General features: G+C 46.9%; 1 protein-coding gene across 1 annotated transcript in view; it reads right to left on the reverse strand.

Moving 5' to 3' along the window:
* The window catches only part of INKA2 (inka box actin regulator 2), a 35,025-nt gene extending 22,502 nt beyond the window's left edge, over positions 1-12,523 (reverse strand). Inside the window, exon 1 of the mRNA XM_048498648.1 lies at positions 11,841-12,523. Within this exon, the coding sequence (XP_048354605.1) occupies positions 11,841-11,909 (69 nt within the window). The 5' untranslated portion in view covers positions 11,910-12,523. The remainder of the gene's footprint in view (positions 1-11,840) is intronic.
* Positions 12,524-14,762: the final 2,239 nt, after the last annotated feature.

Genomic DNA, 14,762 nt, shown 5'->3' on the forward strand with positions numbered 1-14,762 from the left:
AAATTATTTTCCCCGATTTCCTTGGGAAAACTGTCCCTCTCCCTCCCCTTTTCCCTTCCTGTTTTTACGACTCAGTAAAAGTGGAGGGCCAATTGGCTGACTGGCCCTCCCTGGATTAAAATCTGGGCCCATCCTGGTACCCCCCAGCACCGCCAGGAGGCGGGCTAACTTAAGGGAGGCATCTCTGCCATCTGCACAGCATACTAAGCAACCAGCCGTTTGGAGTTGCGGCCAGCCAACGATGGCGTCTTAGTCAGCGCCTGGCAACTATACCAATATCATGTTAGCGGCCCAGGCTTGCTTGACTTTCGCCCAGCAAGGAGTGGTTTGGTATTCCCCAAGATAATTGATCACAAGAACAGCACCATCCAGCTTCCTGTATTAGCCACCAAGGTCTGCGCTAAGTGCACCTCCCTTGCAAAGAAACCCCGCTTCCTTTCTCCACTTGTGTGCGGGGAATTTGCCTCCCTAATAAGCCTGATTTGGCATTGTTCCCGGATGCCCATCCCCCCAAAAGGTGCTGCAAAGCCCCTTTGTGTTGCTGATTAAGCATGCATACCCATAATCCCCAGGACTGCGCCTTCTGTTCCCTCCCCTGGGGCTCGGACCCTGTGGCACCCTGATGTCGCTCTGAAGCCAATTCCCACCAGGGTCGGCTACCTCCTGCCCTCCCCTGTCAAACAACTAAAGAAGGGAGTGGCTCCCCAGGAGGGTTGCATTAAAGCAACCTTCACAGGCTGCAAAACAAGCCTTCTTCCTTCCCATATTAAATCTAAACCTTTCGGTCAATCTCCGCCATCCGGCTCTAGAACTGAGCCTGGCGGGACCAGCCAGTAACCTGGGAGAAGGGTGTGTGTTTCAGTCCCTCTTCCTACAGGTTCCGGTGGACTCCGATTCGCCATGACAGGCCAACCCATGGAGATGGCCAGGAGGAAACCAACCCCATCCCGAGATGGAACGCATCTCTCTAGAGGGATCCCATGGCCAGCGATCCCAGCAGAACGCCCGTGTAGCGCCCAAAGACCGAATGACCTGGGGGGAGGCGTCCAGAGGCGACTACCAGCCAGGCCCCTAAGCTGCTGCATGGCAAGACCACCCCGAGACACCCAGCGGAGACCTCTGTGCAGCTCTGCTGCGATCATCACACCCACCAACTCAGCGACCACCATCCTTTGCCTGCTCTGCTTGCCTCCTGCGATGGCGTCGGCCCACCCTGACGAGAGCTTTCACCAGACCAGCATCTGGGAGCAGTTTGCTGCCTGCGCTGCCAGCGTCTCATCTTTCTGCCTGGGCCGGTACTCTGGGAGTGAGGAGCCTGCTGAGCTCCTGCCTGCTCCCCGTCCTGCAAAGCACTTGGCGGGACTTCTAGCGATGGGAGTCTGGGCTACGAGCCCCTTCATGAATGCCTCATCCATCCAGATGCTCTATGAGGCGATACTGGACTGAGGGACCCGTCTGCCAAAACCCTCCCGGCTGGCGCTCTCCCACTTGTCCACCCAGAGACCGTGCAGCTAAGCCACGAGGTCTAACACTCTGCGCCCGGGTGATCACCGAGGCGCAGTCAACGAGAACCGTACCGGGCCCATTAAATTGCCGCTCGGCCAGCTGGAACTGCACACACATGGAGGGACATTCCCCGTGTTCGAAACATCCTGCTCCCCAGGGGCTGGTTCCTGGGACTCCAAGTGCGAGAGAGGGACGCTTAACTACATCCCTCAGCCCGACTCCCCTGCCGGAACTCTTTTGCTGCCTCCTAGTCAGCTCTCACCATTGTCCACACTCCCAGGCTTCCACCTCGGGGAGCCTGGACGCCCGCCGCCGCCCAGCTCGGGCCTCTGCCTTTCGACTCCTCCCTAACCGTTTGAGATGCAGCAGTCGCTGCTCTTCCTCTCCTGAGGAGTTCGCCTCCCTCGCCTCTCCTCCTGAGTAGGAGTCCCAGGACTCGCTTCCCTACAATGCACTATGACTATTGGCCTGACTGGCCTGTTGCCCTTGCTCTTTGGAGGAAGTCCATCAACTCTACACCTCCCACCATCTCTGGATGCCCTGGCCTCCGAGAAAGCAGCTTGGGAACTTCGTCAAGCGACCCTAGACAATCGTGGCCGCTATTGATTATTTGTTGTTGTTACAGCATCACCAAGGTTGTGAGAATGTACATAATATGTGTTGTTTTAATCTTCTTCTGATGATTCTCCTAAATTGTTTCACGTGGAGTTGCAAAGAGATTGTATCTAATCTGAGGGTGTAGATGTTTTATTCCCCGTGGGTGGTCAGCCCTCTGGAGCTGGCTACACCGAGAATGGTTGAGAATGCTATTGTACAGCTCATGCGTTGTACTAATTATTATGTGCCTTATTATCGGATCTTGTTTTAGTCTCAATGCGGTTCTAATATTGCCTGTAACGTGTGTAAAGCTCCCTAAAATTTCTTCTTACCCCACAATAACCAAATTCCCTAATGTTGCACAGTAATGTGCTTGGTCAGCCTGGACCCGAATGGGCCGGGAGAGACAAAGTTTCCTTTAAATCAGCTTATTAGCGTTTCGGCCCCCGCTTTTCTAAAATGTAAAAGTGAGGAGATGTAGTAGTGCACTGCCGACTCCAGCATGTTTCCGTGGTGGAACGTTGGGACGCCAGCGACCTATGCCTTGCCGGGTCGCATCGCACTCCCCACTCTCATCCCCATGAGTCATACAGGTCATGAACTGTCTGTCTCAATCACTGGGGCACAGGGACAAATGGTCTTGCCCCAGGTGAGAGGGGATTAGGCTCAGACGCTGCACGCCTTGCTCCTCTCCGCCGATCGTAGCCAGATGGGAGATCATGCATCACCTGATGATCTCCCCGACCTCCGCATCTCCGGAACTCCCCAATCCTCCCTCCTACACTGCAGCCCCGATAGAGTAACAATAAAAGGTGCCAGGAACCGGCAGACGGGAGATTCGCTAGGAACACGGACCTCCGGTCTCCCGCTGCTGGCGATCTCCACCAGATGTTATCTCCGCGTCTCGTCTCGTTCTTACGCTGACCGCGTGGGTCGACTACACAAGACCTTTCTGCAATGTGACATTTGCCCTGCTCCATGAACATAGCAAAGAATTGCTTGTTGCACATGCATAATGCAAATCAGCATTTTACGCAGCTCAAACTGGGAGCATAAAATGGAACTCCTACTTAAACATAGCACAGGCGGTTTATTGTCTTTATCTGGAAATACTAAGATGGCTTTTGGTTCTGGTGCATTAGCAGCTCAAGCCATGACCTGGCTGGTAATGAAGAAAGTGGAGAAAAAGTCCAGGGTCAAGAGATTCAATTCCCACCCCAATTAAGTCCAGACAGTCCCAGCTGTCTGTTAAATTGCTAACGTGTTTAGAAGTGAACTTCATCTATTTTAATGCCATGCTATAAGAGAAGAGTATTGATTTGAAATATTTTATGTTAGGGATTTAATACAGGATGGTTTTAATTAGCATATTTCTCAGGTTATTGAGGATTTACTCCACTGCTAAGTGGTGTATGAAATGATAAAGAAATGAACATAAATCACTGCTGTCTCAAGATCAAAGGCCATATCCTGAAACGTTCTGAAATCTGGAGCTCTGACAGTTGAATCCTAAATGTAATTCATCCTTCTAAGTCCATTTCATTTGGTTTAGAAAGTTGTAACTCTGTTTAGGAATGCATTGCAAAGTTATTACACTTGAAAAACTTGGAGAACGTGCATTCTATACTTTATTAATATGTTTCAAATTTAACACGTCTTTTAAAAATTCTGACTTTACCAGAGATTAGCACCTTGTTAAAGAAAATACAGAGGGAACTGAACCTATCCAAAACATACCACAATGAACGGGCACTACCAATAATGTGGAGAGTCAGGATTTGATCCAGTGTTCTGAAAATTGATTTGAGCCTACAGGAATCAATAAAGCTAAAATGTGCTTATGATTGGGCTGGCAGGATATCATCCAGTTTCCATTAAAACTAGTGGCAAAACTCCCATGAATATAACGATTATGGATTGAGTTTTAATGTAAAGTTGCCAATTTTTTTCCTGGCAAGGTACCTAGGACATTTAACACTTGCATAACAGGAAAAAAAAATCAACATTTTCTATCACCACATCTTCGTGTTGGGAGAATGTCTGTTGCCAGTTCGTATGGTTTGAAAGAGATTGAGCAGTCCTAAACTATGGTTTTATCTGAATTGGAGGACTGCTGCAGGTCTGTGTTGAAACATATGAACTATGATGTGGATGGACCTGAATAATGAACATTATCGAACTTTCACAGCAATGTCTAAATTAGGCAAACAGATTCACAAGGCTAGGTGTGGCACTGGCAGACACTTGTAATGAAGTATATTTTACCTTTTAAAACAGATATATGTTTTCCCACTACCAGCCTAGGGAAACAGGAGAAAAATAAAACAGATGCCGTCCTAAGCCCAGCCTTGGTTGGGAAGGGTGAGATATAAATTTAATAAAATTAAAAAATTTTAAAAACTGAATCAGGGCTTCTTTGTCACTTTAGAAACTGAAGTCCTGCTGAAATCTACAAGATTCAGCTGGGGATAGCAGTCTCAGATCCACTTTCAAAAATGCTGCTTATTTTCAATGAGACAAACTGTGAAGTCCTGAAGCACCTTTGAAAAGAGGTCCTGGACACATAAGAACACAACCTGCAGCCAACCCATGACACATGATGCAACGCTGATTTGAATCCTAGCTGCACCTCAAGGGATTGTATTTGGTTGACTCAGGAGCAGCAGCCATCTGGCCCCATGTCACACTGCTGTTATATCATAGCATAAATTTCATACACAACATACACAAACACATAGAAGCCTAACTGTGATTCTTCTGTGTGATTTTTTTGTCTAGCATCTTTCAGATCTGCTCCATTTTGGACTCCAATCTGAGAACAGATCACATGGTAGAGGTGTCTAAAACACCATCTGGTCCTGATATCGAGTGTCATCCTGATGTCCCTGATCAATGCTGACAGTGTCCTGGGTGATGTGAAGACCACCACATGAAGACTTCACTCCTGTCTATCTTGGCAGGTAAAATTATGCTAGAATGAGTTGAGAGGGCCATAATGAGGACTATTAATTCCCTTTTGATCATACCAGTTTTTCTTAAGGCTTTAAAAAGATGAGAGGGTGGATTGTTAAATTCTGCAGTCCTAACAGGGAACAAGGTAAATTATGAGCAGCCCAATCCAAAGCCCTGGGGCGGCTGGGGACACCGCTGCTGTGGCACCACCCTGCAGCCACCCTCCACCATGCCTTTTCGGTGGCACAGGGATGCCCCCCAAAAAGCCTCCCCATCAAAAAGCCTCCCATTGGGCATCCTAGGAGGCAGTGCTGGGATGGATGCTGACTAATGTCAGCTTCACTCCTGGCCACACCTCCAGAATGCCCCCAATAAGCTGGCGGAGCCACTGAGAATTCAGGGGTGCTTTGTGTCAGGGCATCCCAGGAGGCCATGGCAGCTGCCCCACAGTGGATTTGCCCCTCTGCCGGGGTAAATGCCCCTGGGAAGGCAAATCCACCAGAGTAAGGCCCATCACCTCCATAACTGCCTTCACCCCTCCCACTCTGGACTGGGCCTAAGCGTGTTTTCTGCCAGCTTCATCTTGCATGAAAACTGGTTCCTTTTTTGGACACAGCTGACCTGACATGCTGATCCCAGCTACCATAACCTCAGTGTTATGCTGCTGTAACATGTTCTACATAGGGCTACCCTTCAAAACAGCCTGGAAGCTGCAACCGGAACAATATGTGGCAGCCAACTTGACAGCTGATGCTAGCCACAATGCATATTTTATGCCGATGCTGATAATATGTTACATTGGCTGCAGTTATGTTTTTGTGTTCCATTACGTGTGCAAGTCCCTTCATGTAGGCACATTAGATTAGCCTCTTCCCATTCACCACTCTTCCCTGTAGTGATTCTTCCGTGTGGAATAGGCTTCTAGAACAGGGGTCTGCAACCTGCGGCTCTCCAGATGTTTATGGCTAGGGCTTTGCTAATCATTTTATGTGTAATTTTGTCAGCTTTTATTTGCTGTTTGTGAGCCATCTTGGGACACTATGGAGAAAGGCAGGACAGAAAAGATTTTACTGCATTGTTTTATTATTTTGAAATCTGCTTTCAGTCTCAATGAAAAGGTGGACGATAAAGTATTTCCTAAGGAAATGAATTCACACCCAGCTGCTTAATGTTTTTTTTTCTGCACAGCATAAATAAAATGTCTTGCAGATGTTATAAAAAGAACCATTTTGGCTTTTTTTGCCCACCTAGCACAGAACATTAAAGTGTTTCAATTGAAAACGGTTCTTTTCCCACTGCCCCATGTTGTCCGCCATTTGCTGAATGTTGTTTCTCACAGCCACCTGCCATTTCAGTGTTTAAAGTACATGAATAAAGTTAATTTTGCTTTCTGATTCCGCACATGTGTCTTTTTCCTTTTATTGATTTCAGTGAGGTGTCTTCAAAGCCATGAAGATTCAATATGAGAATTCTCACATTGATGCTTCATAGCTTCAAAAACACTCATTTGAAAACAAAAACAAACAGAAAAGGAAAAAATGGGCCATTGTGAAGACATACAAAGTCATTCAACAACTGGGGAATGACAGCCCATGTGGATATTGTTTAATGTTAATTTTGTTGTGAGCCCTATGTAGAGGGACTATTTGGTTTATGTCCCTTTGTAATAAGCCTGCTTAGATATTGCTTATGTTAAACAGTACAAAAGTTTATTTGAAATTGTTTGAGTATATACATATTGTATATCAGAGACACTGGTATATTAATACCAGTAGCCCTATAAGCAGTGGTGGGATTCAGCAGGTTCACACCACTTCGGCAGAACCAGTTGTTAAAATGGTGCTTGTAAACAACCAGTTGTTAAATTATTTGAATCCCACCACTGCTATAGGTGCTTTTCGGATGGTTATCTCTTTAGTAACCTACCCCACTTTCAGTATGGTTGATTCCTACCTGGAAGTTGGCAACTCCACTACAGCATGTGTCTAATAAGTTTGCTACTTATACTTAACATTGTGCTGGCAAGTACAAAATAAGAGTAGTGAGCTGAAGTACTGCAGCCAAAGCTCTGCTCATAACTCAAGTTCGATCCCAATGGAAATAGGTTTCAGGTAGCCAGCTCAAGGTTGACTCAGCCATCCATCCTTCCGAGGTTAGTAAAATGTGTACTCAGCTTGCTGGGGGTAAAGTGTAGATGGCTGGGGAAGGTAATGGCAAACTACCCCATAAACATAATCTGCCTAGTAAATGTTGTGATATGATGTCACCTCATGGCTCAGAATGACCCAATGATTGCACAGGGGACTATCTTTACCTTTTAAAAAGTATAAAATAATTGGGAGTTCCATTGGGCACAGCCAAATCCCTGCCCTCTCCCCCAGCCCAGCTGTTTGATTACCTTAGAACAAGGGTCCCCAATTTTTTAAAGCCAGCAGGTACATTTGGAATTTTGAAACAGCACGATGGATGCCATAAAATGGTGGATGCAGGAGGTGGCGCCAGCAAAAATGATTACCACTGAACACAATACAGATCATTGTGTTGTGGTAACAGTTGCTGACAAAGCAACATTTTTTTAATGTGCACAGCCAATCAGTGGGTGCATGACACCTACAGACACCACACTGGGGACCTCTGCCTTGGAACTAGGTTTGTCCAGTGGCATATTTGCCTAGGGACAGGGGGTACCCTCTGTCCCCGGGTGCCACTGATCTGGTCATGTGGGGGGTGTAAAATCGGCCCCCCACATGACCAGGAAGACGGCAAGGCAGCAGGAAGTCCTTCTGGCGCCCTCGTCTTCTGGCGCCCTCGTCATCGGCAGGACCAAGGAAGCCAGAGGACCCCTCCCCCCAAGCCTTGCTCCCTCCCAGCTGCAAGCTCTGAACCGGGAGGGGGGCAGGGTTTGGGGGTGAGCCCTGCCCCAGGTCTGGTGGGGACACCCGGAGAATGGATGTCTCCAGGCGCCATTTCCCCCCGGTACACCTCTGGGTTTGTCCTGTATATATTGGTGAGAACTACAGAGGTGTTGTAGATACCTTGGTTTAGATCAGAAGTGTCTGTTGGGCATCAACTTAAAGGACTGCCCCATGGTACTAAGTAGTACAGCTGCAAGCCACAAGTCATTTACTCAAAGGTAGTTTTATTAAAATAAATGGAATTGCTCTAGTATGATCTCAGCAGGATTACTCCAGTGCAAGAAGACTAGCAAAATCATCTAGAAGCCTCTGGCCTATGAATGATATTATCAGATTCTTTTATATTGAAAGGTTAGTGACACTTCAAACATGTCGTGTTTAGAAATATTTCTAGAACTGGTTTATGGTCCTCAAATCTTTACAGTGGATGTGTGATTTAGGAGGATGCCAGATTGGAGAAAGTTATGTTATTTATGGTTGCTATCTGCTGTGAGCCAAATAGCTGGAGAAATTCAGAAATCTAATGGAATAGAACCTAAACTGTTCTGTTCATAAATTTGGGTCCTTATTTAAAAGTCAAAGACTGCAAATCCCATACATCTTTACTTGGGAGTAAATCCTAATTGTTTCAGTGGGATTTACCTTTGAGTAAGCATACACGGAATTCAGCTGTAAATGGGATACAATCCATTTGGCACATCTAGACCTGTACAGTCTGCACCAGTCCTATGAGGCTGGGATCCTCAATGTTGTTGAGACTGTGGACATTTTTGGAATTTTGAGAATGGACAATGGGACCCTCACAATAGGGCTGCCACAGGATGCTGTGACCAATCACAAGGTGTAAGAAGGTGCTAAACCAAGTGTCCTCCTAAGATAGAAGCAGCTGTTTCTGAATGCAGACATAAAAGTGATGCCCTCTGGGTTCTTTTGAAGCACCTTCCCCTTTAGTGAGTAGGGGGGAAAGGGGTGGCTCTTTCCTTTGAGGATTTGCTTTGTCAGTTAAACAAATGGGTACCAGGAAACCCATTGGGCAGATGGCATGCTACTCAGGGGTGCTACATTTGGGATAATTGTATACCAAGGCCTTGAATGCAAGTGTGATAAAACCATCAGGCTAGCCTCGACAAGGGCCAGGGCCTTTTCAGTCCTGGCCCCTACCTGATGGAATATGCTCTGAAGTGAGATCAGGGCCCTGCGAAACTTGAGTAGTTTCTACAGGGCCTGTAAAATGGAGTTATTCCGCTGGACTTTCCCTGATGGCCAGCTGGGTTAACATCTTCTCTGGCCTCCTGGAGGTGGGGAGGAAGGACATATTTAGTTCTGTAAGTCGCCATCTGTAGTTAGATTTTAAAAATGATTGTTTTAAAATATTGATTATGATTTTATTGTGTTTATTTTAAAATGCTGTTGCCACCCTTAGCCCCTTGGGGGGAGGGCAGGTATAAAATTAAAAAAAATATTCAAGTAATATTACTGATTTTTAATGAGGATTCCTTTTGTGTTTAAAACCTGCAGGTTTATGATCTTGGACTTTTGAGCACACAAGACTGTAGTTTGGTCCTTCTTGAATTTTGTTGAGATTGTAGTCATCCTTCTTAAGTAAAGCAATTGTTTGTATTCCAAAACTCTTCCTACAATTTTCACTCCTGCATGGCCCTTTTTTTCTTGACAAACAAGCTGCAGTTGCTTTTATTTATTCATGTATCTGTTTTTTCTCAGTCCTTTGGGCTCCTGCCTGAACAATTCAAGTGTTTTAATTCAAGACATCCTGACTCTTCATAACTAATCCATTAGAATAAAAACAAGGACATCGAAAACATCTGCTGGTGGAAGGCAAGCTCAAGCATGCTACAGAGCAAGGAACATTTGTATCTGAAGAGTGGCATGAAGGAAAGGTTCAGCCTAACATGGGGTGCTAAATATCCCACTAACTGGCTTTTGCCCAAATGGGCATTTGTTTCCAGGACAGTGACAGCAACTGTTAGGATGGCTGCCTACTTTGGAGGCACTGTGATCTAGTAATTGAAGTGTTATATCTCAATGTGAGAGTTATGAATTTAACCCTCAGCTCACCCCGCCCCCCCATTGCCTCATTGGGTGGTTTTTGTTTGCTTCATATCACCTCACAGAAGAATGATCTACCTCACAGGTTGTTGTAACGATGACTAAGAAAAAAGTTTTGTAAACCAATTTGCATGTTAGGAAAAGTTAGCGAAATCTTGTTGCAATGGTACATCAATGAAATTATGCTGGGGACCTTTTAGCTGATTGGTTGTCTCCATCGCCATAAATCTAAGTACAAGTTCGTGGATGGAAATGGTGTTGATAAGACAGATAGCAGATAGAGAACTGGAATTGATCTGCGGTGGACGAAGGGTCAGAACACTCTCCAGTGTATAATAATGTCTTCGTAGCCTATGTGCTGGGTGTAGTAAATCTCTTTCCTCACTTATGCATCACCCTTTCATGGAATTTTAGCAAAATTCCTGGGTTTTGTTTTGTTTTTTCTGCTGTAATGTTTCCGAGTCATCTATCCATGCTAATAAACTCTGGCCACAGTAACTTAACAAAACTCTCTGATTTACACCCATGCATAACTGCAATAATTTAGTGCAAGTCAGTGCCAACACTCCACAACAGAAGTATGTTTCTGGGAAGTGGCAGTAATGCAGTCCAATGTACTGCCTGGGAGAACTGGGTTCAAATGGTATTGGTTTTGCTGAGTAGTTCTGTGCAGATACCATGGGATGCATACTAGCTGCCGCAGGTGTAGAGGTGAATGAGATTTACACCTTTCAGCTCTGTATGACACAAAAATCTATCAACGCTGTACGGAACTTCCTTACAAGATACTTCCTAGCAACTTGGGCCCTAAGAGACCCTTTTGCATAAGAAGGACGTTACTTGAAGCAGGGCTGTTCGCAACAGTACTGTGCCATATCAAAAAGAAGTGGATAAGAGAGAGTTAACAGGGGGGAAAAACCTTTTGTGGAATGCAATTCTCTGAAGCACCGGAGGTTTTGTCGGCACCCATATCATTAAGTGAAGAGCCTAACGGACAGACTGCTGGGGGAGATTATGTTGGCACATCTGTGCTCTGGAAAAAAAAAGTCAGATGAGGGCGGCTGAAACAGAAAATGAACTGAGTGAGGGGATGGGAGAACCTGCAGACCTCCCGCCTAAGTCCATGTTAGGAAAGGGAAAGTGACCAGGGCAAGGAGCAACCTGCAGGATTTTGACACAGCCAGCCCTTCCCTTTAACCGAACGCGAATGTGCAACGGCAAACCAGTTTACAGGTTGTCCTGGGGTGCCAGAGCATAATCCCACACAGGCACTTTCAGGCTCACGGTGATCCACTCTGCAGCTGAACGGATTATAAAGTTCAACAGCGTCTGTCACACTTCGACAAGAAGAAACCATTCCTTGACAGGTCGGGCAACGGGGGAAAGGGCAGGGGGCTTAAGAAGGCCAAGGGGCTCACTCTTTTGCAGCCAGAGAAAAACTAACAGCTTAAATGTCAGAAGAAAACCTCAAGATGTGCGAGCAAAAGTCTTCCAAAAAAACATTTTCAAACATCGGTGTGTGTGTGTGTGTGTGTGTGTGTGTGTGTGTGTGTGTGTGTGTAGTCTCATCTTAGTATCCCGGGGGCTCGCCATACTCCCTAGCGGCGTAAATAGCAGCTTCACAGCTGCAAAGGAAGGCAACGAGGACGCCGGAACATTGCTCACAAAGCTCGGAAAATAAGCAAAGGAAGTAACATCCAGGGAGGCCGACGCTCAATTGCAAAGGCGACAAAGAGCAGGATTTTGCATTTCTATCCGAGAGCCCGAACATAACCCCCCCCTCCCCCGTCCCAAGTCTCTTACCAGCTCCTGCTTCAGACGGCGCAGGTAATGGTCCATGCTTTTCTTTTCCATCCTCACGCCCAAGTCCATCGGGCAGCTCCAAAAGAATTCAGCGGCGACGACCCTTTCCTTTGCACCATGCAGATCGCACCAGGCGGTCCCGGCCGGTGTTTCTAGCTCTTCCCTACTAATCTCTCCAAATGCCTATTTCCATTCCAAGTTCCCGTTATAAAGTTTGTCTGCTGAAGAAACGGTAGCCGAGGCACCGCCGCAAGCAACAAGCCTGATCTTTGCTTTTAAAAAAGAGAGAGAGAGAGAAAGAGAGAGGGAAAAAGTTGATTCCACACGGACGCCTGTTCCGTGTCCCGCAAACGTGGAGACCTGCAGACAGCGGGATGCGCGCTCCTCCCAGGTCGGCGGCGCGCGGTTGTTTGCAATGCAAACTGCCAGCAGAATCCCGCTCCTGTGCAAACAGCAGCAGCAAACTGGGGAGGTTCTGAGAGACCTGGCGGCGGGGCGATGGTCGCTGGCAGGCAGATCGCAGCTGCCTTCGCACGTGCTGGCAGAGGAAGGGCCTCGGTTTGACTACCAAGCCCCTCACCCTAGTAGGGCAATCCTGGCTCCCGCCGGTGGGCGGGTTTTCAGTCGCCCCACCGCCTCGTGGCTGGTGGCCTCCGCTGCAATTATGACTCGTCTGCGTTTGTTTGGGTTTGCTTTCGCATTGCATGGTTGGTGTAGCCTGCCCGCGGTGGGAGTGGACGGCGTGCTGCGTTGCTGGTAACCAGCGATGATTTGCACGTGGGAATGACAGTCGAGGTTAACTTTTGAGGGCCCGTGTCTTTTTGGGGAAGGATGTTTAGGGTCCTGACCAAAGTGGATCATCCCAAAGTGATGTTGACAGCGTTGATACTTAAAATAGGCACGATTAATTCATAGCATTGCTTTCAGTGGGAGTGGTGACCAACGTTAGCTCGGATTGGGGATCCTTGTGCTTACTTTGTGCACTGGCATAACAGCCAATTTAGATGTTTTGTTTCCGGCAACATGACCTGAGAAATGTAAAGGGAAGAACTGACATATGTATGTATATAGTTAGCATCCCATCCAGAGCTTTCCTGTGATAGAGGACTCTTTATATAAATGGACTAGGACTGTAGTTTTAACTTTTGCAAAACTCAGGCGGGCATTTTTCTCATGTTGTATTGTACCATTTTTGGTTGTATTCAGTGGTGTAAGAAGGGTAGAGTGTAAGGGGACTAGAGGCTTGTGAGCAACTTGAGCAGGTAATGTGGGTACTGGATTTGGCAGGCCACCCCCTCCCAAGCAACTGCCCCCTGCCCCCGAACTCCACATGGGCATTTGAACGCTGAACTCAGCCAGTTTAAAGCTTGAGCCAACCAGGCTCAGCCCAGCGTCAAACTGGTCTGGGTCTGCCTGGCTCCAGCTTTATACTACTGGCTTTGCCCTTCAAGCTCCACCTGCAAAGCCTGCAGTTTAAAGCTTGATCCAGCTGAGCCCAGTGTGAAATAGGTGCAACTCCCCTCACCCCCAAAATGGAGTTTGGAGGGTGGGACAAGCCACTGTACTTGCCTCAGGTGCCATTTTAGGTAGCTATGTCCTTGTTTGTATTATACTGTATTTATTTCATTGTTTTCTAATTTTGTGATCCATCCCCTATGGAAAATTATGTAGTCTCTAATCTGCCCTTCCTAGGCAGATTGAGAGAACAGCAGCAGACCAACTTCAGATCTTGTTGGTTAACTCATCTGCTGTACACTCTTTTCTGTCTTTTTTCAGACCAGGCTGTGGGATGGAAACAGCTCTGCTGGCACTAACTCACAGTCTAAATGCCAACAAGTCAGGCCTCCCCGTTGCTTCTGTTGGATTTATTTGCTGCTTTAGACATGGCTGACCATGCCATTTTGTTAAGGTGTTTGAGTGATGCTTTAGACTGGTTCAAAGCATTCCTGATGGTCTAGACCCAAAGAATTGCCATTAGAGACCAGTTATCATCAGTGTGGATCTATTGTGTGAAATCCCACAGGGTATAATTCTAACCTCCATGCTTATCAATGTTTATGTAAAGCTGTTAGGGCAAATTGTTCATAATTTTGATGATACACAGCTACATATATCCTTATCCATATCTCCTGGTGCTGTGGCAGAGGTCCTAAACCACTGCCTGGTTGCTGTGGTGAAATGGCCAATAGTGAACAAATTGAAAGTAAACCCTGGAAAGACAGAAGTAATGTTGGTTGGGAAGGTGCAGGTCTTGGAAAACTTTCCACTTTCCACTTTTGATGGAGTTCAGCTGACCCTTGCTGACTCAGGTAGCAGCCTCAGAGTTATACTGGGCTGGAGAATCAAGTTAATACAGTTGCCAAAAAAGGCTTTTTTCCAACTTATCCTAGGTCAAAAAATGGCCCTTTACCTTGACAGGGCTGATCTGGCCACACCATGGTGACATCCATACTAAACTACTATAATGCGCTGTACATTCCCTCAGAATCAGTTCAGAAACTCCAATTAGTGCAGAGTGCTGCACCTTGGCTATTATCGGGAGTCAGACGGGGCATGCATAATACTGCCATTCTGCAGTCACTGCTCTGGCTGCTGATCTGTTACCGGGCTCGGTTTAAAGTATTGACTCTGACGGACAAAGCCCTTCATGGCATTGGGCCCTCATATCTGCCGAGCGAGTGCGGAGGCCACTGGTGGCTGACTTGGCAGCTGCCTGCTCTTCTTGTCTCTCTCTTTTGCAAGGACAGGGCAGGGGAAGGCAGGGACAGTGAGCAGGCCCTGGCAGCCAGCAACATCTGGGTGGCAGAACTGAGGCTAGGACTATCACTCAGGGCTGCTACTTGCTATCAGCAAGCTTCTCTTTGAGCATCTGCTACCCCAGACCCTCTTGTGCCCTAGGCAATAATTACCTATGCCCCTCTA

The sequence above is a fragment of the Sphaerodactylus townsendi genome, linkage group LG05 (genome assembly GCF_021028975.2).
Source record: "Sphaerodactylus townsendi isolate TG3544 linkage group LG05, MPM_Stown_v2.3, whole genome shotgun sequence".
Classification (NCBI taxonomy): Eukaryota; Metazoa; Chordata; class Lepidosauria; order Squamata; family Sphaerodactylidae; genus Sphaerodactylus; species Sphaerodactylus townsendi.